At 43.1% G+C, this 25,913-nt stretch overlaps 1 protein-coding gene across 1 annotated transcript; it reads right to left on the reverse strand.

Moving 5' to 3' along the window:
• Window positions 1-42: 42 nt before the first annotated feature.
• PITPNA (phosphatidylinositol transfer protein alpha) lies at window positions 43-24,814 on the reverse strand. The gene is made up of 12 exons (XM_015646917.3): window positions 24,662-24,814; window positions 19,726-19,756; window positions 13,967-14,112; window positions 13,345-13,436; window positions 9,690-9,697; window positions 8,686-8,760; window positions 8,235-8,318; window positions 7,267-7,344; window positions 6,262-6,372; window positions 4,620-4,742; window positions 3,820-3,889; window positions 43-2,759 (listed from the first exon to the last, which is right to left on the reverse strand). The coding sequence occupies exons 1-11, from the start codon at window positions 24,679-24,681 to the stop codon at window positions 3,842-3,844; spliced, it is 816 nt and encodes a 271-aa protein (XP_015502403.1). The 5' UTR covers window positions 24,682-24,814; the 3' UTR covers window positions 43-2,759; window positions 3,820-3,841.
• Between the last annotated feature and the right edge of the window lie 1,099 nt (window positions 24,815-25,913).

A 25,913-nucleotide genomic window follows, 5' to 3' on the forward strand; every position in this document is an offset into this window, starting at 1 on the left:
GCCTCCCCAAAACCCCGAAACAAAGGAGGCGGAGGCGAGAGGCTCTGTCTAGTATTTTATTAGATTTCGTTTCCAATATGCCTGTATTGGAAGATTTAGGAGACAAAAAAGGCACAAACTCACATTTAAAGAAACGACGAGATAATCTAACCCATTCTACAAAGTGTGTGTCGCCAAAGGAAAGAGCACGGAGAACCCGTCGGGACCCGCGGGAGGCCCAGCGGGATGAACCCAGAGGGATGCGGGGTACGAGGGGCGAGAGGCCCTGACAACAAACCAGTCTGAGCCCCCGGAGCCCCAAACCCAGCCGGCCTGGATGGGAGTGGTGATCCCAGCGCATCCAGCCCCTCTGGATGGACCCGATCCCGCCGGGAGCCCGCAGGTCCAGGGGTTCTCGCAAAAGCTGATGGAAGATACGGCACGGGAACGCTGCGTGATCTTTGCTATGCTCACTAGCAGGAACCAAGCGTCGAGACTGAAGGGTCTTTACAGGATTTGTCCATCCAAAGGCTGAGGGATGCTTTCACTTAGGATCAGGACAGAAAACAAAGGGCAGGGAGCAGAGGGGAGTATTCAGGCTGAAGTTCCTGCAGTTCCCCCCCCCTCCCCTCCAAGTTTTTTCCACTAATCAGGAAAGCTTTGTGTAAAAGCTCTTACTCTGAAATCAGAGGATCAAAAAAGGATTGCAATGGTGGAATGTTACAATCTGCTTCCACGGCGATTAGTGTCATCAGATGGAAAGCCTCTTGGATAACACGAACTGAAAGAACAAGTGTGCTATGTGTGTTCTCAGGTTGCCCTCAAGTGTAAGAATCCCTCAAAACGTAACCAACAAACATGAACAGAAGTCAGTGCATAAATTCTCTGTTAAAAATACTTCAAACTGAAAGAACTCTAACTGGGGCCTACACTCCTAGAATACTTCTGGAACAGCTATACAACATGTCATGAAACATCCTGGTCCCAAATAGCCTCTAAGATTAAAATTTTGTTTCTTTACCTATTTTACAATAAACATATTTTACTTCTGCCTGGTGAGATTGCTAAAACCCCTCAAACCCCACCCCAACCCCACAGAACCGTCTGAGGTCACTGAGAAGAGCCTGCCAGAGTTACTGGTACAATTCAGAGCTTATTGCACTTAGACATGAGTAAGGCAAAATAACAAACTAAAAATAAAGGGATAAACTGCCCCCTCCCCAGAAACCAAACGCCATCCTCTCCCTCCAGAGCATTCCCATCTTCCCTTGCACTGAAAACAGCTCTGATCCCAGCACAGCCTTGTTTAGCAGGGCATGGGATCATTTCAGGATCTCCTGCTTGCAGGAGTGGGAAGGGCTGGAGGAGTCAGTGTATTACAGAATACTAAAAAGACTCCTCAAAAGTGGTGATACACCCACGACTGTTTGGCATACAGGATTTCATGTTAGTGCTGCCAAACACAGAAGTGGAAAGTAAAGTTATTACTACTAGGGGAGGAAAAAATTCAAATATTGGGCCTTAGGGATAAGCAAAGAAGTAGGATTTTTTTTTCCTCATATGTATTGAAGAAAGCAGCATTTCCTTGATTCTGTTCTGCTGAGTTGATTGTCTAAAGCTGATATCAACATAAGGATAGTTACAGTAAATATTTGAGTTCATTAAATAACAAGAGCTCTTTACATTAACAGTATCCTCTATGATTTATAATAACCAACAGATATCCTAGAAAACTGCATGTCTTTCTAAGTTGCTTTTCTTACAGCACAAAAGGAGATATTTTAGTCAGTCTTGCAGTGGGAAGAATATTATTGCTGAGCAGAACCACCGCCCCAGGCACTTGGATGTAACCAGATGCCAAGACCTTGCTTGCACACCAGCCTTTGCAACATCCCAATTTGTCCAGGGAGAATCACATTGTTATTATTAGTCCAGATTTGTAAGTTATGGGAAGTCTTAATAAATAAAGAACCAGGAAGTTGCAACATATGTCGAGAAAGGTTTTGTAAGACTGACACACACAGCTGGAGGACAACAGAGCTACGTCGGTCAGAGAGACCCCTAAAATGGAAATTCAACAGGTAAGTGCTGAAGGCCCCAGCACAGGGCCTGACTGCAGCTTCTGGGCAGTCTTTAATTCATGTTTAAGACAGAACAAAGTAATGCCCTGCAGAAGCTACAAATCACAACTTATCACAAACCAAGAATTCTATGGCTGCTCCTCATTTTGTACTCAGGTTACCTGCCATTAAATATCTCCCTCCAGGAGTGAAGGTGAGAACAAAACATTTTGTGGAAGAGTTTTGCACTTTTAAATATGGACAATTTCCCTCTCCAAACAGACATTCAAAGAAGGTGAAGGGCTGGGCAGAAACAAAGGTGGCAGTTTATCCCACTTGGAAAAAAACAAAAACAAAACAAATAAAAAATTCTAAGTCACCACATCACAAGACTATTTGAGCTAAAAATGTCACTTGGAAATCAAACAGGGCCACATGGAAATTGGTCTGAACACAATGAAAAAAAGAGGAGGGAGGAGTCGTAAATACAGCGATCTCTAAGTCACACGGCCCCAAGGAGGAAACCTTGGGATACACGTGCTAACACTGGAGTGCTTAGTACCAGACTGTCTATTTGCTCACAATATTAAGGGGCATCTAGAATTAGCTATGGGAGGTTTAAAATCGCCTGCCGGTTGGACAGAGAAAGGCTTGATCCAGAGATGTTCCGTCAGTCAAGGGTGTGGATTCCCTGGGCCTTCCTGACGACTGTCTTGCAAACTGAAACAAAGAGACAACAGGGAAATGTTTCAGGATGACTTTGGAAGAGCAGCGTGCCAAGGGAAGCGTCAGACAACCTTGAGAGAGCAAATGTGAGTCACGCTGTCGCCAGGCAGGCAATGCACGGTTCCACTGCAGCACTGATCCAGAGGAAATGGGAGAGAAGAAAATCAAGTTGAAGCTGCATTCAAAAATGAAAGTATTTCTATCAAAAACAGCCCTTCAGACACTCCCTCACCTCGTGTTCACCACTTACCACCAAGCAACCAGCAGGTAACAGAGGGCAAACAGAGGTAAAGAGTCAGGACTCCAGGAGGATGTGGTTCTGCCCCACCCCATTCCTTCCAAGGATAACTAGGATGGCATTTTACTGCCCTAATAACCTGTTCTTCCCAACATAAAAGGACAGTCCTTTCTTTTTCCTTGCCTTCTTACTTCTCTAATACCATACCAGAGTTTTGCAGTGTCTAAGAAAAATTTGGCAAAACCAGCCCCCAAGCTGATGACACATTTAACAGAACAGAAAGAGAACAAGTCTCTTAAAAAGCTTTAAATCTGTCTTTTAAAAGCTTCAAAACTGTCATTGATGCTTCTCCTGCAATGCCCAAGTGTTAGTCCGAGCCTTGGCCCATTAGTAAATACTGCTAACAAGCAATGGAAAAAATAAATTCCTCACAAATATGCTTGGAATGTTCCATTTCCAACTGTATTCTAAGTGTTTGCATGTCTACCTTAGATTTTTTGAGACTGACAAAAGTTTCTCTGCAAGTCATGGAAAGTAACATATGCATTACAGAAATAAGAGTAGCTGTAAACTCTACAGAATTTTCTAACACATTTTTCTTACACTTTTCACTCAGACTTTTCTTTAGAATAGTTCTGAAAGGAGGCAGTAATCCTCACTCATCAACCTGTCAGTGAAATGGGTTCACTACAAAAACAATCAATAGCACAGATTTGCGTGTCAGAAGCTATGAACAGGATCATTTCTCACACAAATGTTGGGGGTTTTTAACCAAATTGAGCAATACAGAGTTTTGTCAAATCTCTTGATACCTACAGTGCACAAGGAAGGAGTCATATTAGTCATCTGCAGCCGACATTCCTTTCACTGGATCTTTTTCTCTCATCTGAAAGAGGAAAGAAGTGTTCAAGTACTTATTCTCACTGTGTTATCTCAAAATGTATCAGTATGGAACACCCTCTGTGTTTAAGACATCGATTATATCTCAGCACTTCAAATCAGAGATTGTGAAATGCACAAGCAGGCATCATTTCTGGTTAAGCTGTGGGTTGGCAACAGATTTGGAACCTTTATCCAAAGGGCAAGAGCCTACATGAAACTATAATGAAATATCCTGAGGCATGAAGGGAGAGAAGGGTGCAAGGCAGGACACAAACCATGGAACAAGGTTCTCATTATTACCAAACTTGTGTTTCTCAGAGTAAGAATCCTGTTACATACCCCCCTTACCTGCTTATGGTACTTAGAGCTAAAAAACCTTTTACTCAACAGGTTTCTGGCAACTAAGGAGGACAAAATCGACCATTCAGCTTTGAGTAAAAGTAAACAGAAGATATTGAGACAGTAAATGAATCATTGCCACTCAGCCCCTCATTACCTGTGGTTCAATACATTTACTGGCTCAACAACAAACAGAAGGAGAATTCCATAATGATTAGGAGGAGATGCCAGCACGATGGACTCATGGCCAATCATTCAAAGCACACACAGCATGACCTAAATAGCAGGAGCACAATTCACACCATGCCCTGACAATGCAGCAGCCTTTCCTCTCTGCTGTGCTGGAGAGAAGCAGTTTCTCACACAACCCACACCTGCCCTGCTTTGCCACTGACCTCATCCAGCTGTCTCTTGGTCTCCTCCTCCATCCTACGGATGTCCTCCATAGTCAGATCAACCCACTTATCAAGCCAGCAAAAGAGCTGCCGGTGGAAGTTTGTGAAGAGCCGCTTTTCTTGCTGCAAGAAGAATAAAACACAAACCAGCTTAGTCACAGGGCAATTACCATGGAGCTCACAGCATTGTAACAATTTCCAGAGATGTGTACACTGAAGAATCAGCTCCCTCGCCCACCTTTTCATCTAGCTGCCACAATTGGAAACTGGAGATAGCTAATTTTTATTCTTTTATCAGAATATCTAATTTACAGCCTTGAATCCCCAGAGAAATGCCTTTTCTTTTTTTTTTTCCCCCAAACCTAGACAGCAGTCTGCACACTGCACTGAAAGAATTAGTGAATTTCCTTTGATTTGACAGTATTGTTCTGACTGAATAAAGTGCTCCAAGTTTGCTTTGGAGCATGAAAGTTGGCCTGGAAGTGCAGAAAAACGGAGAAACTATGTATTTTTAAAATCACTAATTTGCTAAAAACTGGAAGTTAGGAAGTGTAAAGGGCTGACATGCACCTATCTTTTTTTTTTCTTTTGCAGTGGCCTAAAAAAAATGCCTAAATTTATTTTTCACAGCTGAAAACCTTTCAGCAGAGGTGACTAATGTGCACAAGCTACTCCAGGTTTGAAGCAATTTATTTCCTTTTTATAAGAGATAAGTTAGGCAAAATCATTATATTAGACAGGGATGTACAATGCCTCTTGGAAAGACCTCATTAAGGAAGGACACTTCAGTTTTACCAATTATGGTTTCATATCTCATCAAAAGCAGCTTGAATACTTTGATGCAAACCTGTAGATAGTCATAAATAGAAAGGGATTGAAGACACTGCTTTATTCATGACTTTTGTTAGAGGTATTTGAAATCCTGCAGCACCATGGTCATTCCTCCTTTGAGCTGTCTGTGGATTGTATCACCACAAAATTGCTTTTGTAGAAGCAGCTCTGTGGTTTATCAATATTAACCACTGAGAAGTCTCTCTGGTCTGAAGGCACAGGAGTTTTATGAACACAGCACTGCACAGAAAACCACACACTACCATTCCCAGGTGTAGCATCCTGCTGCAGCTCATGGGTTATGCACTCTGCCACAAAAAAAGCTCTTTTCAAGATACCATTTATGTTTTAAGTTTCCCACAATCTGCTTATTTTTTAGTACATGTTTTTCCAGCAGAGGAAATAGAGAATAGGAAAGGAAAATGTGACTAGAGCTCCAGGACTTGTCAGAAAGATCCTCAACTGATCAGGATCAAATAGCTGGAGCCACCTCCCCACAAAAATGCTTTGCCCCTACACAATATAATTCCAGTATAAATGCATCACCTCATCACTCACAAACCAGCAACCAAGTGACTGCAATTCTGATCTATTAAACAACACAAACCAGCCAATTTACCTGCACACATTAAAGTGAAAATGTTCAATAGACAATTCACAGAACAATCAGCAAGCCCTGCTGTTGGATTAGCAGAAAATTGAATCCAGCTTTAACTGACTGCACAATTTCAGGCAGAGGCACTGCCTGTACAGCAGGTGGCTGATGAAACGTGCCCCAGAGATGTGCATCTCTCCCCATCACAGAACCTACCTTCTGTATAAAGTTCTCCACTTTATTTTGCAGACCCCACCACTTGAACTTGACTGTTACCAGCTTGTAAGCACACATGTATGGACAATCTGACTGCTTCCCCAGGTCCTTCTGCAAAGACACAAAGATATTCACATTAAGCCTCTAGCCAAGCGTCTCCAGGAAAGCAACTCCTTCCGTTGCAACTACGAAGTCTTCCCACAATTCCCCACAATCCTCTTGCATCCTTACACCTTTCTTTTATTTTATTGACAAGTTTTGTCACACCTTTGCTCACCCTTTTTCAAGGCATGATGAAACTAGACCCTGGTCTCCTTCACAGGTGGCTTTCCCTCCATCCTGAGAACAGACTATTCCTTCCTCTCCTCTGTTGTCCACTTTTTCTTCCATTCAAATTATGTCTTTCAGTATCTTCACTGTTACACCACGGCTACTTTGCTTCCTTAAAAGTCTCCTGATAAAGTCCCTACCTAAAACATTTTGGAATTAGATTATATCATCTGAGCCATGATTAGAAAGCTTTAAAGAAAACTCCATAAAGTTTCCTATTACAGGAGCCATAACCACTCTTCCCAAGTGAATGATATCAGCCTCAGCTTCTGCCAAGTTTGCCTGCTAGAAATCAGACCTGTACACCAGTAGCTCCCCAAATCCCACTCAGGGTCCCTTTTAAAGGTATTATATCTATTATTTATCTGTGCTTGTAATGTTTTCAGAATCCAAGGATTTCAGTGAAAGGTTAAACACTGCTGGTCATTACTCAGCTATTTCATACTTGAATTCTCTTGGGTGAACCCTTGGGCTGAGCACCAGACAGCTCTGTAGATTTCCTGGAACTCATTCTCTTTGTACCAAGCTCTTTCATTTCTTTTAAAATCAGAAGCGAATCAGTGCTGAGTTCTGCATTTCCTTCTGCAGAAGGGATTCCAGTGTTTCCCAGATGTATCTTTGGCTCCAAATCCCAGTATCTGTCCTGACACAGTTCCTGAATTCATCAAGACAAACCTTCCAGTTGGGACCCAGAGGTCCACGTCCAGTCTTGACAGATTTAAACCTTGCTGGATCTTCTTCTGCCTTGTAATCCTATTGGACAGACACAAAGATTAAACACAAATTATCTTACTGTTATCCAGCTGTTCTCTCACAAGAAGGATTTATTTTCCTGGGCCAAGACTAACCGCTGCTTTCTCAAGAGCTATGGTTTTCAGACCTCATCACTAGATCAGACACTTCAAGGAAATGTATCTCCCCCCTGTGCTGTGTCCTAGACCTATGAAGAAGTGGTAACAAACTGATATGACCTCTGTAAGGCTATCAGAAGGTCTGTAGGACATGTTTCCTGTAACCATTTGTTCTTTGGGAGCTGTTACAGAAAGCAGCTGTGCTATCTAGGATTTTCACAGTACTGTACCAGTGTGATGCTCACATGCTGCTCACTAGAAGAAAATTACAGTCCAACTCACAGTACTACCACGAAAATGGTATCAAATATTGTTTGAAAGTCAGGAAACTTAACCAACATTCCATTTTTATACAGTTGATTTTTCTTCCCAGTAAAGAATCACCCCTTTCTTTCTCACAGTAACTGAAGTGATTCTTAGAACCAAGTGTTGGCTACATCATTTCCAGACACACTTGTGAAGGGGGTCAGTATCAAAAAGGGGAAGTTCTGGAGATCCTGTATGGAAAGGGGAGTGCCATTTCCTGCTATTTGCACTTCAGTCAGCAGCACTGCTGTAGAAATACACTGTTACATGCACAGGCAACCCATTTTTACTGGCAGCACTGACACAGTTTTTAAAAGAACTTTCCTCTGGCTTGCATGAGCAGTTTTAAGGAACCCCCTTTCCTCCTCTGTCCATCCTCTCACTTGTCCTGCTGCCTGAGACCATCCCTGGAAGCACAGTTTGTCCATGATCCCCTCTTTTAGCATAAGGCCTCCCCCCCAGGGAGCTGCTACCCACCTACCATACCTTGGGGAGTACTTGGCTCCGATCAGCAATGTCTATATAAATGGCTTCTACACTCTTCCATACCTCTGGCTCCAGCTTATGGACCTGTAGGGAAACAACAACACTCAAGGAGCTGCCTTTGTGACAGAACACTCCCAGTCTAACAAAATATAAAACCAGATGGAAATGCAGACACCCAGCGCTCCCCTTCCCACCTAAAGAGAGGTAAACACAAACTGGGAGAGTTTCTAAAGAAGCAAAGGTGCTCACACAGAACAAGGGTTTGGGGGTAAATTTTATTCAGTTTATGAGAGAAGCCAACAGAAGGAAATCTGCCTTGGTAGTGAGACAAACATTAGAAATGCAGGAACATGGTGAATAGACAGCTCCACACAGCACTTCTCTAACCCAGCACAGAAAGCAGCACTGTGACATTAAAGAGATGAGTAAAACACACGACACAAGTACTTACATTCTCTTGTGTTCCAAGATCTGATTTATGCCAGGTTTCAATTTTGATCAGGAAGTCATCCTTCATATACTCATTCTGTCATCAAAATAAAGCTTCTTGTTATTCTAGGATACATAATTTGTCTTCTTATTACACAGATAAGCATTAGGAGAGTCAACTCAACGGACTGAATAATTCAAAGAATGAAGTTTCTATTTGACTTGGGTGTGACTTAGGGAATTTCAGAATTATTTATAACCAGATCATTGCTTTCTGCAAAATTGATTGATCATTAATTACTGAAGATTAAATAAACCACAAGCTGCTCACAAAAAATCCGTAAATTCTATTGTTTTAGTGAAACATTTGGAGTTTATAAACAGCTTTTTCTTTAAAGGACAACATCTGCCACTCTATTTGGAGTTTAGAAGGGGTAACATAAGTTAGCTAGGCAGAAACTGTCTTTCCACAGAGATTATTAATCTAGTACTGAGTACATATTTTGATGCAACTCTTCAAATTAATAACAATATTAAACTGATGTGCTGAGAGCTTTTGACACTGAAAGGGAAGGGACAAGAAGCACAGTTCTGCCAAGTAAGCAAAAAACTTTCCATTTCTCACTATTACTGTGAGTAGCAAAGGACTCCCAAAGGTAACTCTATCCTCCCTCAGGGGAGCAGAAACAAAAGCACAAGCCAGTGAAACACTCAGCATGTAGAAAGGAAATATCAAATTCAGAAGAGATTAACCAAGGGGACAGCATGGCAGGAGCTAACAGGCTTTTTCTCAGTTTACCCAGGCAGGGGCTTGTTCCCATTTGCAGAGCTGAGCTTTGCTGAGCACAGACAGATCTCTGTCCATGGTCACATGGATACACCACACGTGGTAAAGGCAGTTAATCTATGTAATCTTAAAATGATAAAAGCTAAAATGCCTTCAGCTTCAGGTTAAAGAGCTTCTTCTACCCAGAACACTTTATTTCAGACATTATTCCACAGATTATCAGTAAAAGCAATACTTACTGTAATAACTGGTCCAAGAAATCAACACATGGAAAGAAAGAGACACAGTACTTTAGTGAGAAAAGACTGCAGAGCAACCATTGCCCTCCTCCCACTCTCAGCCAAATAGGGACAGCTTCACCTTCCCAGGTACCTCTGAGGGAAAAGACATGGAAGTTGATAAAACCCAGCTAACTTCACCCCCTTCTCCTCTGGAAATTCTCAGACTTGGAGAAACCCAGAGGAGCAGCAATTAATTATGCACTGCCACTTGTGCTCCCTGGCCTGCAGCCAGCTGGATGAGAAGATGGAATAAGTATGTTCAGCTGACAGCATTTTACCAATCCTTTCTCAGCTTGCAGATAAGGAGCCTCTCCATAGTTCCAAAGGAAACCCATGCTGGATTTCAGGCCAGTGCAGCCCTGCCTGGAGTAACCAGACCCTCAGCATCTTTGCTGCTCGTGGTAACTGAACTCCCTGGACACCGAGGCTCAATTATTCAACACAGAAAAGCAATTAAAGATCCTGTAACAGTCAGCATCTGCTCTACCTGAGCAATTCTACTCAAGCAGAAGGAAGTCTGATGCTGGAGGTGAACTTCTTTGGTCTCTTCTGAAGTCTAACACCAGGGCTTGATTAAGGAGCAATTTGGTTTTAAAGGTATTATAACAATTTTTGAGTTTCCAAGTCAGTGTCCTGGAGACAGTTACCATCCCAAATCACTTATCATGCACATCCAGCTGCCTTAATTACCCACTGCTGGGCTTGGACTGTTCTAAACCCCTAGCATGTGCAAATTGCTTTTTAGAGCAATTTTACAGAAAGCCAATTATTTAGACTGACGTGTTGGGCTGGAGGGAGAGAACAAGAAGGCAGAGCTGAAGCTAATTTTTCAAAGGCTGAACTTCATCTCAACATTTTATTACTTCTGCAAGAAGGAAATGTTTGGGTTTTTTTTTTCCCCCTGCTAGTCCCAACAAAATACTGAATAAACCAGAAATAATTATAAACCAGGGCCTTCTCACTTTGCCATGACTCTGTGCTGTGACTATGCAGCTGCCTCAAAACAGGTTCCTTTACCTCCTTAACATCTTCCCTGTGGGGAAGACTCCTTATTTATAAAGAAACAAATTAATCTCTTCAGAAATGTCCACTAAAACTTCAGTGCTCAGCTTGCTACAAATTAGGACCTGCTACTTGAGGCATTACAGCAACAACTCCTACACCTTTCAGCTGCAGTTACAACTTCTCCACTTCTTGACATTTGGCCACAGGCCATGGTTACACTCAGAGTGGAACACACATCAAATTGCTTTTCTAAAAACATTTAAGCGACATTAATATTTAAGTCAGACTGCAGAGAAGAACACTGTGCCCCTTGGCATCAGCCCACAAGTACAACTATTAGATAATCCTCACTTCATTTTTACTGCAGAAGTTGTGAAACCATACAATAACAACAACCTCACTTACAGTTTATACTCTCAAAGGAACTAAGCAAGGCTTCCATTCCAAGCACATAAAAACAACATATTACAGCACAAAGAAGTGTGCAGAACTGCAGAAAGTTATAAGCTAGGCATTTAAATACCTTCAATCTCCAGTACTACTTTGATAATGGCCCATAATATGCAAATTAATTGAGCTTCTCAGAGGAGATATAGGGAAATGTAAGAAGGATGAACTCATATCATTAAAGAAAAAATACCACAAGGCACAATTAAGTAAAAGCACTGCTTTATTCCAGTTTAGAAGGCTCTGTGAACAGCTGATGTGCAAGCAAGCAGTGCCTCAGGGAGAGCACAGCAACACCACCTCAGACAGGAGGGAGCAGGCAGAAGCACCAACAACTCCTACACTCAAGTTTAGTTCCTACTGGGTCCCTGGCTCTTAAATTTCAGATTCTAGTGAGAGGGCTGAAAGCCTGGCTGCTCTAAGCCAGCATCTTCTGCTGCCCAGAGATTCACAGCAGGGCACCCAAGTCTCCTCAGGTCTGACCAAAACATGTGAGCGTATCCAGAGGAAAACAGTAATGCCCAAGGCAGCCCCACAACACATCCATGTGTCCCCACATCCAAAGGTTCCCACATCCACGGGCTCTCTCTCACATCCATGGGCTCTCTCACCCATGGGCTCTCCCCTCCTGCCCAATCCCAGCCAAGGGAAGGTTTCAGCAACTTTTCCAAGCTCCTCTTGCTTCATGTCAGGCTGGCAGATTCTCTAAACAGATTTATCAGCCTCCGCATCAAAACTGCCTTCTGCTCCAACCCCCACAACAAAGCACTTTTTATCTCATTTTATGTTGCTGTTTATTACAGTTGAGGGGTTTTTTTTTGGCTTTGTTATCATTTCTAGCATATCAAAACCTGAAATTTCTTTGATGGTGTTGAAAGGTTTTGTACTTGATTTTAGTATCCCATATTTTCCACTTCACTAGAATTTTATTGGTTTGCAACTGAAGGATAAGCAGCTTAAGAATAACAGAAGTAACTCAATACCTTTTTTTCAGAAATTGGTGGAATAGGAAAAGAGGAGGTGGAGGATACAGCCAGGCATTTAAATCAGCTCAGTGGGCTTAACATGGAAATAAACTAGACATTTACTAATTTAAGTAACATGCAGCAAGAAAATGGCATAAAACTTAGAAAAGTTGTGAACAACTTTGTTTCCTCATCTTCTGTGAGACACTAAAAATTTATTCTAAAGCTGACAGCAGTATCTGAATTTTGTATTTGAAATATCCTTTCCACTAGACTGCTGCATGTAATTTCACAGACTGAAGTAGCACTATCCTCTCACACTGCAGAGCTTTTCTCTTCTTTTAAAACACTTCATTTAAAATTCACTTAAGTAAATTGTCTGAAAAAAAGGGCTTTTTATATATTGAGTTTCAAGAACAGTTGGAATTTTTAAGTATCTCATTCCCATAGCAACTAGCAGAAAATGTATCTTTCAAACAGCATAAAATGCTGCCAAAAACACAACATAAGTTTGGAGGCAAAGTCAAATTTTCAGTTTACAGCAGTGAAGACCAGAGAAGCCAGTGGTTAAACACCATGGCTGGTAACTTCAGTAAGTAAATACTAACCACTCCTGTTGAAAATGGGTCTGACATTATTTCAGCACTTTACCCAGCTCCCAGAGCCTCACCCCTGCCTTTACAGATGGATTCACTTCAACTGCCACATTCTCTGTTCAACCCTCACTGACCTCAGATCCTGCAAGTGAGCAAATACCCATCACTTAACACTTGTTCACCTGCACTAAGCAAGAGGCAGCTGAGATCAGCCCTGTTCCCCTCTTGCATCTTCCACTTTTTCCCACTTGGCTATGCTGCACTTGAAGACATAAAATCACCCCTCATGTGATTATTTCATCAGTTTTACACAGATATTCCTCTAGGAAGACTAACAGATATTTCCTGGTCTGGTTTTTTCCTCTCATAGAGAAAGGTCACTCATTAGCAGCACATCAGACAAGGGCAGTTCTTTTAATCCCTCATCTCTGCATTTTGCTTTTCCTGATCACACAAAGGGCTTAGAGAACAGAAACCAAATATTTAAGAGTTGAAACAGCTTCTCTACTGGTTGCATCTTTCCTTATACCCTCCCCTACATTTTTCCCTGCTTTCAGAGAACGAAAAGGAAGAATCCAGAGTCCTTCCTCAGGCACTCACCAGTTCTGCAGTAGGGATAGGCATTCCATGCTTTTTCATGTATGTTCAGAGCTCCTTCAGGGGCCAGCATTCTCACAAATGTTGGCACTTTGCTGCAGAATTTGGAAACAGGAAGAAAGGCATTGATAAGGACTACAGGGAATGAGAGCTGAGACAGGCAGGACATCATCTGGAATGCAAATACTAGAGATTTGCACAGTTCTGGAATTGGTAGGGCTTTCCCCAACCCCATTACGATGCTTTCCAGAGATACTGAATCAGATGTACTAATATAAATCCTCTTTACAAATGAAAAAAAAAAAAATTTTAAAAAAAGGAGACTGAAAGCAGGTTGAAATCTAGGAGTTGTTTTACTCTTTAGCCAAATTCAAGTATGAAAATACTGGTGGCAGGATCAGACTTGCTTTGAAAAGCTCAAAGCCAGATTTTCTTGAGACAACAGCCACATTTACAGGGATGGGTAGGTGTTCCAGTCATGGTCACTGCCAGGTGCTGTTATACTCCTGTCTTACCACTGCATCTTTCAGCCTTTACAAAATCTGTGATTTACACTTGCTGCAACCCTACTGCATCTTCCTCTGGTTCCTCTTGCCCAACTCTGGGAATGAAAAGGTTCCCATACCTCTGTAAGTGGTAGATCTTGTGTGTGTACTGCCCACGCTCTCCATCTCTCTCGTAGGGTTCATTCACCAGGACTTCCACTCCTTCACCTCCACCAGTTTCATTTTTACTGGCTTCTGCCACGGAATACAGCTGCCCCACTTGATACTGGAGAAGTTAAAGACACATTATTAGCATGGCTATAATTTAGCTGAAGCAATAACTTTGCCAGAAGAAGCCAAGGACAAATTTATTACCGGGGAAGAGGGCAGAGAAAAGGACATCCACTTGTACAGGCAGATAAGCAGCTCATTTCATTTCATTTGAGATAGAAAGCTTGAGTGGTAGTTAGGAGGAAAGCACCACCAGGAAGACAGTTACCTTTAACCCTTCAATCTCAAGTTTCAAACCAATACAGAATCAGGAGAAAGCAGGAAACATGAAAGCAGCATCAGAAACTAAGAAACACAGATGACCTCAGGCATACTGTAGCAAAATCTGTTGAGTTTCATTCTTTTTGGCACACAGCTGTCCCCAAAAAATTGAGAATAAGGCACTGTCAGTCCTGAATCAATAAGCACCCAGTGCTGCATCCAGGAGTCCCAAAGAAATTCACATCAAGCTCTTTTACAAAATGCAGGGGAAAGGGGAAGAGAATGAAAAACTTCCTAAGGGAGACAGAAAATAAAGGGTACTTGCATCACCTGATTTAAGTGCTCCAATAAACAAACTTGTTAAATGTGCACAGCTTAGGAGCCCCTGAGGGTCAAAGATGAGCATCCCCCACGTGCAGTTCAAACAACTGTATGTTGTATGAAGCCTGAAGTAAAGAGGGTATTTTCATTCTGAAAACTTTATCTAATGAAATAATTGAGCCAGTGTCCCAAGTGACCAGTTGATCTATGTTGTCACTGCTCCCAGTATTATTTTTCCTATTATCTTTGGTTTGGGTTGTGCTGTTTTTTCTCTATATCACACTTCCTCCTAGCCACAAGTTTAAACCACAACCAGGGAGAGCACAGAATTTCAACACACAGTAAAATTCTTACTCTAAAATAATTTCTCAGTCTCTTACAGACACTCACTTGGCAGCATCATCTCCCATAATCACTTAAAGTACTTGATACTACACAATTTCTTTCATGAGAGGCATTCACAAATGTTTCCCAGGGCAAAGCAGAGGAAAAATCGAGAAAATGAACAAAAGAGAACATTCTCCTCTGCAGAAGATGTAAAGATTAATACACTCTTGCCTCTTGTAGCTGAAAAGGGGATGCAGAGCTCAAAAGAAACATGATCAAATGAAAAAAATTCTCACAGGTCTCTCTGAGGCAAAGTTAGCTGAGTGAAATTTGAGGATGTAGAAGCTAAACCACTGAATTAAAAGGAAGAGTTCTAACTTAGCAGACTTAAGTCTTCAGAACTCTTAAGTGAGCAAAACAGCAACTGTTGCCAAAGGCAACAGTACAGGGAGGCAATCTGAAAGGCTAAACCACAAAGTGTTTGGCACCAGAAGTGCACTGATTTTAAAAAAAAAAATAACAAAAAAAACAACCAAATGCCAACCCCCCAAAAAAATTCCATAACATAACTACAAAGCAATGCAACACTGTTCAGGCCATCTTCCTTCTCCACAGCATAAGGCTCTGTTATCAGAAACAGGAATAGCACTTCTGAAACTCAGCCTGGAAAAGTGGAATACCGCTCAGAGCTGAGAACCCAGAAATACTTCACTGGGCTGGAACATCTTCTGCAACCAAGGAAGATTTCTACAGTCGTTAAATTTTGTTGTCAAAGTATCCAAAATAACAACAGTACCCAAAGCTCTCTGGTACTTTGTGCCATCTGGTGCCAACAAAGGCCAAGGAAATACTTATTCCTGCTGGAAGAATAGATGGAAGCCAGGGTAACAAGGCTAGGTATCCTGGCCTCAGCTAATGTGGGGCAGAAAAAAAAACCCAGACCATTTTCAAGCTAAGAGCAGCAGCTCTGCTGGATCTCTCCAGAAGGTCCTGGCCCAGGTTACATGAGCAGCCCTCACTTGGCTGGACAGTTCCTGCACTGTCACAGCAGGTTGGGTTTCAGTTTGGATTTTGGGCTGCAGTACAAGTCTCTGACTTCTGACATTTCATACACCACACTGCTTTCCTTACGACTCCCTACATATGACCCACATAAAGCAGAACACTCACCTCCCTCCAGAAGAGCAAAACATGAGAGTTGTGAAACCTTAGAAGCAAAGTTGCTTTAGCAGAGGAAGAGCCATACAAATAGTCATAGAACAGAGCTTATTATGAGTTTGGTAACTACAGGATTACAGGGGAAGACTGAATGGCTTTGACTACTCTGCAACAAGTCCCAGGACAGAGCTCCAGGAGCACAAACTAATTCCTCTTAGTAACAGCCTCTTATTCATTCCTTCTCCCTTTCAAATACTTGGGTCAAAGTTCAGACACTAAGAAGATAAACCCTTTGGTTTAACATCTTCACCATTTAAACTTCCCTGTTATTTCTGAGCCTTTAATCGCATTGATAAGAGAGGAAAAGGCCCAAATAACACTGTGCCAATGAGCAAATTCCACCTCATTCTCCCTGCAAAAGTAAACAGAGAAAAAGATTTTGGCTCTCTGAATCTGGACTCCAGACAGAGCTCCAAAAAACTTCTCTTCTACAGGAAGCCATCCCTCTTGCTCTGTGCCAAACACCTCTTATACAGCTGCGAGAATATCTTCATTGCACCAAATTTCCTCCAGCAGGCCTGATCTCAACACAGCCATCTTCAAGAGCAGTTGTTTTCCTGAAAGCTGCTTTGAATGCAATTAATAAGATTCCTGTGTGTTTGGCAAGCTCTTTGCCATGTGAAAGGAACAAAGAGGCAGCACAGAATGTGTACACACAGCTCTAATCCATACCAGCATTTCAGTGGCAGCTGGCAGAGACACCCACATGAGTCCATGCTCCCCAAGCTGGCACCTGATGCTGGTCAGGGAATGGAAGCAAAGCCTGGCACCCATCACTCACCAAGGAGATTCCCCTTGCTCCCTGCAGTGGGACAAGGGATAAACCAGCACAGCAGTGCAGCTTGCAGCCTGCACTTGAGCAGGACCACGTTTTGGCAGGGTTTCCATGCAGAAGACAGACTGCTACAGTCTAACTCCTACATGCCAGCTTTTGAGTTTTAGTCATCGCCAGGGCTTCTCTTGCACTGTTTGGTTCCCATCTTGGCAAACTAAGCAGCACTGAGCTCTGTGTTGATTAAGTCACAGCTCCCTAATGCCTTCCTGATCACTAGTTTTCTCTTGAGCTCCACAGTATTGGTTAAGATCCATTTGCTAAGGGTGGAGACTGAACATAAAATCCCTGGCATACCACAGAACCGCACAGAAGACTCGCCTCAACCCTTTCATGATGTCTCAAAGTTACAATTCGTTTCATTCCCTCTCTTACACACTGGCATCAGACTTTTGCCAACAATTTGCACGCAGAAGATGTGAGCTCTTAAGTCTTTTGGGCAAAAATCAACTATATAAAAATTAAATCAGAAGTCCTCCTGCTAGCCAGAGATGCTTCACGAGCAGCTACACAGTCAAGAGCAATAACAAATCTCCAGAGCCCTATTTCAGAGTTTTGTACACAAGGAAATCCTTGAAAGCAATGAAGGTTTAACAGCTGGTTTGCAGAACAGACAGCAGAGCAGTGACCAAGTGATGCACAGATGTTTCAGCATCGTTGCACACAGGAAGGGGGATCAGGCAATAAACTGAGCAGTCATCCTCTGAGTCAATACTGGAAATAACCTTTCTTCTTAAGCACACCCAGATACATAGGCAAAACTAAGTGAACTTTAGAACCCTCTCTGCTCAGGGAACTGGCTCCTGAAATCTGCCCTATCACAGGAAAAACACCAGACCTTGGAAAGGGCCATCACTCATGGGACACGGTGACAATGTGCAAGTTTGGGGAGAAATTCGATTTGGTGAGGTTGGGGGTTTCTCCACAAGGCAATACACCTCCTGAAACAGATAACCCTCACACAAGGAGGTTGCCAGAGACTGACAGATTTATCTACAGCCCAAACCCTCAGCTTTCCACACAGGCAGTTCACAACAAGGCTCTGAACAGCCAGGGAGGGAGAAGAGCAGAGCCAGGGACTCGCTTTAACTGGATGAAGGCTAATCCCAGTATCAGAGAACTTAGGAAAACCTTGTGTTGGGTTCCATCCAGTCTAACCCCCTCAAAGAAACAATCTGTATGCTGATGCTTTGGCTTTCTATTTACACAGCTTGATACCAAGGAGACCACAAGGCAGGGTTCCTGTTGTTCAGGAAACACCTTTCTGTCCATTGAGCTCGAGTAACTTGCCATTTACCCACAGCTTTCTCTAACCTCCGAGTTTGCATCCTTTGCTTACTTGATAAAGCTGATCATGTTTCTCCTTCTTTCCTTGAGCACTTGCTCCTGTAAGTGGCACTCAGACAGCATAAAAGATCCAAACTTCCCTACTCTCACACTTCAGTCTGACTTCTGTTACAACTGTTTGAAACAGATTCACGCAGAAAGCATAAAAGCTACAGTTAGGGAGCAAGCAACAGACAGAACTTCTGGCATTAACAGCCTTGTTCTTGCCCTAACACAGAACACAGATCTAAACCCACTCTCTGATCAGAGGTCTGTGCTTTCTGTCAGTATCTGATACTTGTCACAGCAGACTGAGCCACAGGAGCAAGAAACTGAGCTCAGACACTGCTTTTGTTTTACTAGCCAGTCTGATGGCTGCAGGAACGCACTACATGAAGTTCTAAACTGTGTTCTGTCAAAAGAGTGAGAGTTATAAAAGGGATGTGCTTAAAAAAGTGCTGCCATGAGCCAGCCCACCAATGTCTACGCCACAGTAGCTGCTATATTCAGAGGAAAGAAAAATGAACAAGAGTGCTGTTATCACAGCTCTCCCTAAGAGTTAGAACAAGGCCTTGATCAGAGTTCACAAACCCAAGGCTTACAGCCAAGGATTACAAGGAAAAAACCTAAACACATCCAGAAGAAGGAATCTGCTACGGAAGTGCTGTAGACTCAGTCATTTCAATTTTACCTTGTTAGTATAAAGATTAAAAAATTCAAAACATTTACATGGTTAGAGTCTCTGCAGGAGTGGTGTTCAATGCAGGAGGGAGGAAGGAAAGGCAAGTTGCAAATCAGAGGAAACAGGAGGGAAACAGCCACAGAGTCTGCACAGCTATTCCATGGTTGGTTTGGTGATGAAAATCAACCTGTCCAATATAAACTATGTTTACTCTCTCAATTCAGCTTTATCTAAACAAAAAGAAAATTTTCTGTATCTAAGAGCTAAATAGCACAGGTCTTAAAAAGTCCTTTTGCTATATGAGCCTCCTAAATCACAAGTAATTCTTGATCTTTGCCTAAGAGTTTAAAACAAAAGAGTTCCAGCAAAACACAGTTTAAAAGGGGACTTGAATTTTTACAAAAGCTTCCCCTTCATGTTAAAAGAAATAGAAAAAAAAAAATAGTACTAATCAAAAGGAAACTGTACTTGAAAACAGCCTGACAACTCAAGATTTATAATCAGCATATCTGAAAGTATTTTATAAGAGAGATGATTGGCACCCTCAGACTTAATACAATTATTTGGTTAAAATGATGGTGAATCAGTAACAGCTCACAGGGGCTCCTGAAGACAGCTTGCATTTTCCAGTTTTTGTTCATGCTTTGATCACAGGTTTATTTACAGTCCTAAAGCAAGGAAGCAAGATGCAAAGAACTTACCTCCTCCACAGACACGGGCAGGATAACGCGGCTGGAAGGGAACACAGAGACAGAAATTAGCAAATATCCCTACAGCCCTAAAATTCCCACATTCCTCACAGCAATGGCTGCACAGCTCTCCTCTCCCTCCAGATTTCCAGCATCCACCCAGTACTCCTTAGGCCAAAGACTATTTATATAACAACCTCAAAGAGGACAAATACATGATAGAGCATAATTGCAACCCTCTCCTAAAACTCTGTAATTCAACTGGTGATACCTCACTGGCCTAGAAACCTGCACAGCATCAACACCATGGTGATCCCTCTCACTCCATCCTTTCAGCAATCCCATCTTATTCCTCATCAAGCTGCTGGGGAGGTTTCTGTGGGCCTCAGCAATTCTGCAGAGATCTGCAATAGCCACAAGGCACTGCACGATTTGCTCACATGTCCCAAAGCAGCAGGAAACAGCAGAGGAAAGGCTTTCCTAGAGCTTGCTGCAAAGGAAGGTGCTGCCACTGCTTTAAATGAATATCTTTTTTTTGTGGTTTCCTGAATGCTTCTGAGAATCAACTGACTGGACAACACAGCAAAAACTGCCTGAAGTAACACAGATTTTTTGGAAAAGAATCCATTTAAAGCTGACAGAACTGCATGTTTGTTAAGGTCTTCTCCAAAACAGGATCTGTGTTGGACTTCTGCTTTCAGGAAAGGATGATGTTGAACAAGGAACTAAAGCAGGAGACAGACAGGAAATGGATATGGCTACCATGGGCAGAAGAATTCCCAATTCTTTGGGAATTAGTCTCAAAGAAACTAGGACACAATCAGGAAAAAAAGCCCTCTGTACTAATAAACAGATTCTGAAAAAGCAATAATGGTGAAAAGAGATTTTTTTTTTTACACTTTACCAAAAGAACAAACAGCAATAGGGGAAAAAGATTACAGATTATGCAAGATTACTTGTCACAGCAACACTTTATGCTGACTGCAAAGTACTGCAGAAAGAACTACTGAGAACTGCAAATGAAGTTCAGTGTCCATAAAGAAAAAGAATAATGCACTATAGGCACTCATTTTCACCAAACACATGGGGTTAATGAGCACTAAGTTAGTTATTGCCAATATCTTGTGCCTTTATGGAAAAGCAGCAGGAAACATTAGCTCAGTGGCAGTTCACAAGACAATCCAATATTAGAAACTGGAACAGCACACAGACACACACACAGAAAAGACAATTATGTCACTAGAATCTCCCATGTATCAGCAACTTGAATATTGCACATAGTCCTGGTCACCTTATCTCAAAGAGGATACGGAACAAGTGAAGAAGTTAAAAAAGATGGCTGGAGATGGGAAAAAGCTTCTGTGTGACAGGAAAGCAGTTAAGATGTGGTCTTTCAGCTTGTGAGAAAAACCAGCTAAAAGGCTCAGGTATGCAAGAGTTTTAGAGATCATAAATGATGCAAAAAAAGTGAATGGTGAAGGAACAGTGACTGTTTTACAAGAGATCATTAGGCAACAAATTTTAGGCCAAATCATGTGTGTTTCTTTATGTCATGTCTACTGAAGACATGGCATTCCTTGCCAAACATAGGAAGTAAAAGCAATTTTTAAATGGGATTTGATCAATTCATGGAAATCCATGTGCCACTTGCTGATAGGATACACTGAACTATAATTGTTTTACTCACTGTTACATACTGTTTCCTGAAAATACCTGCTGAAAGGCAAGAGGGAAAGGGACCAACACCAGTATGGTGTAAGGGAGGATAAAAAAAAAAGGAAAGAGATTTTCACAAGTAGACTTTGCCATCGAGCATGATGTTGGGTTAGTTAACTGGATAAAAGTGCATAAAGAATGAAAAGAGGGGCTGGGTAATAAATTAAAGACCAAGAAACAGAGAAGAAACAATTTATTTGGAATGGAGTTAAAACGTTTTTCTTCAGAAAACCTGATGTAAAACATTGCTGTAAGCAAATGAAATTCCATTTAGGAAACTGGAAGACACTAAATCTGAATTATTATCTTAGAGTTCAGTGAAAAAACAGAAACACAAAAAAAATCTATGATTTACAGTTCGTTCAGCCCAGCAGACCAAGAAAGTGGGGGTGAAAACCACTTACAGGTAAGTGATAAAGTGATAAAGTGATAAAGGAGGAGGAGGGAAGACTCCTCAAGAGGATCTTGAGAAAAAGCTTTGCAGGAGCAGCATTGGGAACAAAGATTCCTAACTTTAGGACAGAACTTCCTCAATTTATGAGAAATTATATGATATGGCTGTCCTGAAAATGGTGAGGAAAATTTAAGACCCCTGTTAGGTTAAAATCTGCCTCAAATGACAGCAAAGAGAAGTACAGCTGCAGGGAAGGTCAGTGGCATTATCGTCACTTCACAGGAAAGGGAAGTGAGTCTCCACACTCTGATTCTCCTCAAGGTCTTCCGAGGCAGTTTAAATCAAAATAAGGACAGCAAGCAAGACTCCAGCCAGCATTTACAAACCCTCACACCAGAAAAATGCAAATAAATGAATTAAATCCATGTAGCTTATCTGCAGCACGGATGGATAGAAATGCAAGATAAATCTGAAACAGAATATCAAATGAAAGTGTTAAAGTCATCACTGCATAACCATCAGCACAAGAAGCTGTAGAGAAATAATGATACAGACTTGTCTGATAATGAAATGTGACATCAGTTTTTTATTATATTGCTCTATTTCTGTATCAGCTCCTAAAATACTTACAGGGCACATAATAAAACCCATCTGATTTACTAGGGAGAGTGTGACAAGGGGTCACAGAGATGGAAGAATAATCTGCTCAGATGAGATGAAGTTCCAGATCATTTAGATTTTTTAGCTTCCACAGTAGGAAGGCAGTAATTACCTGCATGGAACCAGAACTAACATAAGTAACAGCAAAGCATTTCAAAGCCAGCTCACACCAAAACGAGTGGTTTCAATATGCCTTTAACAATTACTTCCTGGAACATGAGATTTCATCAAAAACCATCTCAAATAGGATGTAAATTGGGCAATTTCAGCATGCAACATCAAAAACATTTAAATCTGAGCCAATACAGTGACACAACTCAGAATGTGCCACTATCAGAGGTGGTTGGGAATCTCAGAAAGCAAAAAAAAAATGTTCATTTGGAAAGTCCAGTAGCAACCTTGACTGTCCTTAAAGCCACATATATCTTACTAAGGGCAAAACAAAGGGAAGAAAGGAAACAGTGTAATGGCAACACTAAAAAGGTTTAGTGACCCTTTTGAAAACACAAATGGAAACCTAGAAAAGGAAACCAATGTAGTAATTCTGGTCTTTTAACCTTTACACTTCACACCTTGTTTCTGAAACAGGCAGTGTGAAAGACCAGTAGGCAGGCTGATATGGTGAATTAATACAAAACCAGCACATATGGTGAAGTAAATAATGTTGAGTAAAAACGACTTTTGGAAGCAATAGTCACAAAAATTAACTGCTCGTACTGTCAGAAATCTGAAAATTCAAAGTACAGATGTTCTCACCTTTACAGCACAGCTCAGTGATAATGAGCTTTACTGTGGGACAGGGCAAGGGATTGTGAGCAGAAGCATGAAAAAGATATATGATAACCCAGCCAAGGTGCTGTAAGAGGAAAAGTAGTAAATTCAAAGGAAAATATCAACAAAACAGATGTTGTAGAAGGAGTTAATTATCTTTTCATGCACCTGAAATTAAGCACTAGCCCAGGTTTCTGCCTGCTATCCATTTTAACACTACAGAAGGTAATGGTGTTTTTGTGTTACAAAAGAACAGCTCTGGTGCTGGTCCTGAATTCTATACTCCTATTGTTTGAATAAAAGAACAAGAGTTTAAAGATTGCAGGGGAAAAAAAATTAATCAAATTTAAGACAACTACAAGGATCAGTACAACCCTCAACATAGTTTTAATATTTAAATCCACACCGTGGTCCATAGTCTTGCAAAGTAATTCCTGTAAGGAGGGCACAGTCATGTAGGTAAACGTGTCTAAGAAAAGACCTGAAAACCCACTTTATCACTGGGATCACAGGTATCTTTTATAAGGGGAGAAAGAAAAAATAAACAGCCAAAAGAAGTTTAAAACGATGGAATGCACTTAACTTGGGAATGCACTTGAGTTAACCTTAAGAATTCAGGAAAGAACTGTGTGCAGAGTACACACGGCTTTGAAGACACCCAGCCAAAGTGCAGCGGTCCAAGAGTATATTCCACACTAGCAAGCACAAAGCTACTGAACCAAGGTCTGTGACAAGCAACGTGACTAATAGCTACACACCCTCATGTCCAGCCAGTTTTCCACCCCTTCATCCCCATCACGGGGCAGGACAACCGCAGCAGCCTCAGCGTCACTGAAGAACTCCAAGGTGAGCCTTCTAGACATAAAAATATTTCGGAGCTGCCTCATTTCTGACATTCTTGGGAGTCCCTCCTTGGAGATTACACAGCCAAAGGCGGGAGGGGATCAAAACCAGGCTTGACACTTGGCTCTGTTACAACAAGCAGGGGGCAAGACGCCCCTGCCTCCCTCAGACCTCCCACAGAAACCCCCAGGACTGAACCGGCTCCCGGCTCGGCCCTCGGCACCGGGCACCGGCACCACCCAGCCAGCACAGCCGGTGCGGGGCCAGCCGCCCGCGGAGGCCGCAGCAGCACCGGCGGGGCCCCGCGGAGCCGCAGAGGGGCCGAGCGGACCCGGTGCCCGCCGGCAGCCGCGGCCCCCGCCCCGCCGTGACCTTCACTGCCGCCCCCACCGCCGCCGCGGCCCTCACGGCGCTCCCCGCTCCCTCCCTGCCTCTCCGCGGCCGCAGTGCGGGGCCAGGACGAGCCGCCCACCCGCGGCCGTCACCGCGCCAGGCCCCGGGCGCGGACGGAGGTGACCGGAGGGGCTCAAGGGGGGCCGGGATGGGGGAGCTCCCCGCACTCACTATTCCTTGATGAGCACCATGGCGGCGCCGCCGCGCGCCTCCCGCCCGGGCCAGCGCCGCTGAAGATGACAGGAGGCGCGTCCCGGGGCCGCTGCGCGGGATAGACCGAGCCGAGCCGTGCCGCGCCGCACCGGGACGGGGGGGCCGGGCCGGCGGGGGGGCCGGGGCGGTTCGTCTCTGCGGCAACGGCTGCGTCACCTCCGCGCCGCGCGCGGGGCGGGGCCCGCCCGGCTTTTCCCGCCCCCCGGCTCCCTCAGCCAGCGCGCGCCTCCCTCACGGGCTTTTGCCGGGATCGCTGCTGACGTTTTAAACTAAAACGCCTGGGGTTTTGGGTGGTTTTCGGTTTGGTTTTTTTTAGGTTCTCTCATGAGGTGTAAACCGCGTGGTGCTGTTTCAGCTTTAAGGCTGGGTTTGCCAGAGCAGTGCCGCAGTCTTCCTAGCAGTGCCAATGGCAGGGTCTCCTGGCAAGCCCTCAGGTTTCTCTGGATCAACTCACAAAATAATTTTCAACTGTAGCTGCTTCATTAGGCTCTCTCAAGAGGTATAAACTGTACGGTTGTTACTTGTTTCAGCTCGAGACTGGGGATCTCAAGAAATCTCCTTGCAGGGCTCCCAGAAGTCACCCACCTGCCCACCAGCAGGTTCTCCTTAAGTCACAGAATGGTTTGGCTTGGGAAGAGACCCCAAAGAGTCTTGTTCCACCCGCTTCCACCATCCCAGGTTGCTCCAAGCCCCATCCAGCCTAGCCTTGGACATTTCCTGGGATGGGGCAGCCACAGCTTCTCTGGGCAGCCCGTGCCAGGGCCTCTTCACCCCTCATAGAGAATTTCTTCCCAATATTTAACCTAATTTTCCCCTCTTCCAGTCTGAACCCATTACTCCTTGTCCTATCACTACAGTGCCTGACAAAGGGTCCCTTTCAGGCTCCCCTGTAGCTCCTTTGGATACTGGGAGGTGCTGTGTGGTGTCCACACAACCTTCTCTTCTCCAGGCTCAACTCACCCAAATTTCTCAGCCTGTCCCGATAAAGGATGTGCTCCAGTATTTTTGTCAGTATTTTGGATGTGGTGTCAGTATTTTTGTGGCCCCCCTCTCTTAGGAGGGTGGGGAAGGGGAATGATGAGTGACCAAGGTATTAACGAAAATAGCCAGGGGATAAGTCAGTGCTACAGTCAGGCAGGGTGAGTGGCTTCAGGTCATGGGCTTCACCTTGTCACTAGGTCATGATTTATGGCATTTTCAATGATTGTCA

The sequence above is a fragment of the Parus major genome, chromosome 19 (genome assembly GCF_001522545.3).
Source record: "Parus major isolate Abel chromosome 19, Parus_major1.1, whole genome shotgun sequence".
Taxonomy (NCBI): Eukaryota; Metazoa; Chordata; class Aves; order Passeriformes; family Paridae; genus Parus; species Parus major.

Bases quoted from the DNA above. Each gene is read 5' to 3' on its own strand.
- PITPNA (XM_015646917.3), bottom strand. From the start codon at position 24,681: ATGGTGCTCATCAAGGAATA. The intron at 7,345-8,234 runs GTATGGTAGGTG...TCTGTCCAATAG, and splicing joins GGAGCCAAGTACTCCCCAAG to GATTACAAGGCAGAAGAAGA. The intron at 6,373-7,266 runs GTTTGTCTTGAT...GTGTCTTTGCAG, and splicing joins CTCTGGGTCCCAACTGGAAG to AAGGACCTGGGGAAGCAGTC.